Source organism: Acanthisitta chloris, unplaced genomic scaffold (assembly GCF_000695815.1).
Source record: "Acanthisitta chloris isolate BGI_N310 unplaced genomic scaffold, ASM69581v1 scaffold45617, whole genome shotgun sequence".
Classification (NCBI taxonomy): Eukaryota; Metazoa; Chordata; class Aves; order Passeriformes; family Acanthisittidae; genus Acanthisitta; species Acanthisitta chloris.
Genome location: NW_008681814.1, coordinates 1 through 5,355, shown reverse-complemented (window position 1 = coordinate 5,355; position 5,355 = coordinate 1). Strand labels below are relative to the sequence as shown.

The 5,355-nt window shown below is 45.3% G+C and overlaps 1 protein-coding gene across 1 annotated transcript; it reads right to left on the bottom strand.

Moving 5' to 3' along the window:
* Nucleotides 1-363: 363 nt before the first annotated feature.
* On the bottom strand, nt 364-5,263 carry ADAMTS1 (ADAM metallopeptidase with thrombospondin type 1 motif, 1; the record flags this gene model as incomplete). Its single annotated transcript, XM_009078220.1, has 8 exons — nt 364-1,105; nt 1,471-1,646; nt 2,530-2,705; nt 2,807-2,993; nt 3,230-3,516; nt 3,791-3,958; nt 4,350-4,482; nt 4,919-5,263. Coding segments are annotated over 8 exons (2,214 nt in total), but the record flags the coding sequence as incomplete, so codon positions are not given.
* Between the last annotated feature and the right edge of the window lie 92 nt (nt 5,264-5,355).

Genomic DNA, 5,355 nt, shown 5'->3' with positions numbered 1-5,355 from the left:
CAATACCATGATATAATGCAAAAGAAAGGAGAAATAACTGAATCCCAAAATATTTGCCCAAATGTGTCTCACTGCTCATGTTTTGTTTCATTTATAACAGACTTTAAAAAAGGCAATTGTGATGCCTTTGGACCTTAGCTGCTGAAGATGAGTGAGTGCCATGGGTCTGCTATCCCATCAAACATTCAGTTGGTATTTTTAGGAAGCAAAGCCAGTTAAAGCACTGTCCCATCTCAACAGATCCTCACCATGAATTTTTAACACAAAAACACATGTGCTGCCTCTAGCCCTCTTTTCTTTTTCAGTGCATTGTTCTGAAGGGAAAACAAAACAAAAAAAATTAGCTTTCCCAACTTATTCTATTTAACTGCAGTCCATAACGTTGCAGAAGTCTATTAGGTGTTTCGGTTTTTTGGAAGGCTCACAGCTTTCTTGGGGCAGCACACTGCCGTGATAAGAAATACATTTTAGTAATCTCTTCTTGAAACCTTTCCCACATGTCTTAGAACAGGGTGACCAGTCTCCCAGCTGCCACTGTGGGCAGGGCACGTCGGCACAGGGACGGAGGTTGCTGGGCTTCAGCTCCTGGGCACAGTCGGCAGCCGGCCGGCCCCGAGGGGCCCGGCACTCCACTGCTCGCCGCTGCCAGCCCAAGCCACAGGACTTGGAGCACTCACCCCACTCCTCAATGACCCACTCAGAGGAGATGATCTCCCTGATAGCATTGAACGACTCTTTCTTTCTACTGGGCACCTTCTCTGACCCAGGCTGTGTGGGCTTCTTTACGAAATAGGTGAACTTGATCTTAGGCTGTGGCAGGTCCCCCACTGTGAGGACTTGGATGGTCAAAGGCTCCTTCAGAGGGCTGAAACTGCGGATCCTCTCCAGAGTAGCAGAGGAGCCGCTGTACCTCAGCACGCTGCCCTTGTAGGTGATGTCCTGCTCCAGTGTCGACAAGGTGTAATCGCCATTGAGGACATAGGTGCCATCTGCAGCTTTGATGGCGAGGAAACTACCATCATGCCTTGCGCCCCTGTGGTTTCGCTGCTTCACCTCGATGTTCGTTGCCCCAGCCGGAATGGTGACGACATCATGGTAGCCAGGTCTGCCCAAGAGAAAAGAGAAAGACTGAGTCCTCTTGCCCTTCCCTGGGAAAGGGAAGAAGCTGCCCAGCACAAGACTAAATTTCGTTTGAAGTCGAAGCATTTACCTCATGAGCTGCCAAGCTAATTGAATTAACATATTAAGGGATTTGCAAAGTCACATCCCACATTCGCAGAGGCATGACCATATGTAAGGGCTTTCTTTTGCTGCGACCTCCCTGTAAGTTGTCCTCAGTCAGATGGCTCTGACAGATCAAATCTCAGTTCCAACGACAAACTTGAGCAACATCTCACTGACTTAGAAAGCCAGAGCTTATACCCACAAACATTCACCAGAACAAAGTCCTATCAGCAGTCATATACTTACTCTGCTCTAACAAATGTGCCAGACACTTTCTTGCAAGTGGATCCATTGCCGCCACAGATACCACACTTGTCAAACTTCTTATTGGATCCTATCATACGGTCACAGCCAGCCTTCACACACTGCCCCTGGATGCAGACAGAGGTGGAATCGGGGCTACACGGGGTACCGTCCACAACCTTTGCAGGAAACAAGAGTAGAGCATCTGATTAGAAGATGCACATTGCTTTGAAACTGCATAACTCAGACATATACTAAATGCAAAATATAGACAGGTGGAAGACCTGCAGTATGTGTATTTTCAGGGCTTTTCAAACTAAAAACCAATGCAGCCTATAGTTGGATGTATGTAGTGCTACTTCATCTCACATGCAAAACATTATGCCACAGTGAGAGAAGAAAACAAACTATTTCAAGTTTTTATTAATACCCCCACAAAAAACCCTCTTACAAAACTGTTTTACTGATTTCATAATGAAAGTGTCACTAGAAGGCAGTCATGTCCTCAAAGTACAGTATCAACATGGTTAATGGTGCTCAACATATTCTTTATTTCTAGGAGTACATTAGCACAGAATACTGCAAAAAAGAATTCTGCAAGAAACATCTGTGTCATTGCCCTGGTAGTTATTGTCTCTCAACATCTGAATGACTGAGTTCAAGTAGCTATGCAAGATGAACATTTTTCTTCATGTTTATTTTAAGCTGTCAGCATATCAGTAACCAGTATGAGAAAGCACCAATATTTTGGCAAAGATCCCCCACAGTTTTCCAGGCATATCTTAATGTAATCAGATTGGTGGAAGGAGAGAAAAGGAAGCTAGGGTGGAGTGGGTAGAAGAGGTGGCACATGCGAAGTAAGTGGAAGGACTGTGCCAAAAAATTTAAAGCATGCTTGCACTGATCGAGCTGTACATGTAGGAAGAGGAGGAGGAATAATCTAGCTTTAATATGAGAATGACAATTTCAGATCTCTACACTACTTGACTTAGCTTTACACAGAGTTAGAGAAAATAAAAATCCTATTCATGATTAGATGGAAGAGGTGTAGTTTTGAAATACCTTTGGCTGTAAAACAAAGAAGTATCCTGTTCCTTTTGCTCGGCAGACCAGCTTGCATCTGTCCTTCGGGGAGACACCAGCAAACTTGGGTGTCCACTCCACTGCAGGTCCACTTCCAAAGGGAGACTTGGAAAACTCATTGTGCTTTTCACATTGTTCCTCCCTAAACGTTTTGCCTGCAAGTAGAGAAAAAACAGGTAGACATTTGATTGTCTCTGTAGGTGCCCTTCCTACACAAGACACCAAGCCTCAGCCTCAAAAATGGGGAAAAGATTACCATTGTTGTCCGGGCAGTCCTCGATGTTACATGACCTGTATTGCACCCGCTTCCCTTCACAGTATTTCCCCCCGTTCCTTGGGATAGGGTTGTCACACTCCCTGAAGGAGTACTGCACTCCACCGCCACAGGTCCGGGAACACTCTCCCCATGGCCCCCAGGACCCCCAGCTCCCATGCACTGGTGTCTGGAATGACAAGCAAAAGCGGAACAAAAGTTAATACAGTATAAGCAAAAAAACCCCAAACCACAAGAACCACAATCATGCTTGTTTCTACCCAAACTACTCATTTAAAAAGTGCTCTGTTTTATTAGCTGTCTGCCTCCATTGATTCAACCCTTTTAAGTGATTCCTCCCACTGAAGCATTTTCCATGCTACTCTGCAGCTCAAGCTATATTCTGATTTCTTTTTTAATACTTACATCATAATGCTTCTTCTCAGTTTTATTCACACACTTGCCATTCATGCACCACTTTCCTTCCCCACAACTGGTGCCGTCTGCCCAAGGGAAGTGTTTGGTTTGGCACACAAGCAGTCCTCCAGAAGTGCCAGTACACCACAGCGTCGTACACGTACTGGCTGCGTCGGGGCAGTGCTTGGACTCATCTCCAAATGTAAACTGGCACTGTCTGTTGGCATCATACAACATGCCAGGCAAGTCAGAAGGGAGATGGATTGGTTTGTGAGGCTTGTCCAACAAACACTCACCTGAAAAGGGAAGGAAAAAAAAAAGAAAAAAATGGAAGACAATGCTGTGAGTTGAGTTTCAACAGGGAACTGCATTTGCTTTGTAACAAAGTTTTTGAGCCCACTTATGTCATCGTTTTTGTATAACTTAAGAGTCTTCTAAATTCACTGGCAACATGCACAAGGTTAACTCTACACTGTAGCAGACAGCACTCTGTTAAAAAGCAAAAATAAAGAAAAGCAATAAAGCACAAGAGCTTAAACGTCACATGAATGGAAAGCTTAATAATCTTACCATGACCATTATCCAAAAATGTGGTAATCATGTAGGCACTACATGGAGACCACGGCTGGCTGCGATCTAGATTGGAAAGCATAGATGCCATCATGTGGAAATCCCGACTTATTCCGTTAATACCAGCACACTGCTTTGCATCGTCATGAGGCATGTTAAACACGTGGCCTTAAAAAAAACAGAAAAGGAAAGTTTGCGATTTTAGGAAGTCTGTCCTATGCATTACCAACAGTATTTTAAATATTACTCGAGAGCTGCTCATAGCCCGGTCTTTAAATAACAGCCCAAATGTGAATACTGCCAGATTTTAAGCAAATGGCACTGTATCTTCTTTTGCTGCTTTTTCTGCAGTCAGTCAAACACACAGCTCTTGCAGACAATGCCAAGCAGACTGGATTTGGTTTCCACAGTTCAACCCTGCCACAAGGCAAAGCTTTGCCTCCTCCTCACTGCACCAGGGAGCGCAGGGTAAACCCATGGTGCAGGCTGGGCAGTTGCTTTATGGCACCAAGCTGGCTTCAATTAATCACATGAAATGACCTTCCAAAGCTTCAAGTACCTAGTTCATGGGCTGTTGTAAAGGCAGCCTGCAAACCATCGTCTTCTATGATAGAGCAACTGCGGTTTAGATCACAAACTGTTCCTACATCAGCCATCCCAAGAGTATCACATGTCTTGGCACCGCACAGGTCCTGTAAAAAAAGGCAGTTTCATTATTAATCAGATCAGAGACTTAACCTTGGCAAGAACCATCCAGCCCTGGCAGTTTGCCCTCACTTATGGAAAGAGCATAAATATTCAGCACTTCAATGGGTATGATGGCAAAAATCTGTCTTTGGAACATACACAAGGGTTACACGTAGAAATAAAATGCACAATTTCCATACTCAATCTGCTAAACATATATGAGGCAGACATACAGAAAACTGAGTGTCGCCTAAGGTGGTGCAAACAGCAAAAACCCCAACAAAATAAAAAGCAGTTGACCTAGTTTTTAGCCTGCTTCACTGAAACTGTGATGACACAAGACTGCCTCTAAGCACTTTTCTGGAGGTCTCCGGGCAGAGGGGCCCTCCTGGAGTAGGGAGCAACGGGTGTGGGGATGGATTTGACCTCCATGTCCCTCACCTGCCTGGTGAAGAGGATTGCTGTGTCGTAGTGCTCTGCGTGCCGGTCGCTGGGTGGGTTGTGCTGCTTCTGCCAGCTGCAGAAGTTTCTCAAAGTTAGGGCTGCATTGGAAGAGATATCAGGTCCCTTTCGCTCCTCGTAAATGACCATGATTTTGACCACCATGAGGCTGATGGAGTTGCGGATGCTGGGGTGCTTGTACAGCTTGGCAGCCACGGAGAGCAGCGTCAGGAGATAGTGCTTCAGCCCACTGCCATGGAACTCAGCCATGGACTGGTCAGCTACCAGCATGGTCTCCACGTAGCGGGGGCTGGACACAAACCTCTTCTTCCTTCTGCTTTTCATTTCTGCATTAAAAAAAAAAAAAAAAGGAGGAGAGAGAGAGAGAGGCAAAGCGCAGGTGAGCGTAACAAATCAAGAGACCACCGCAAGGAGCC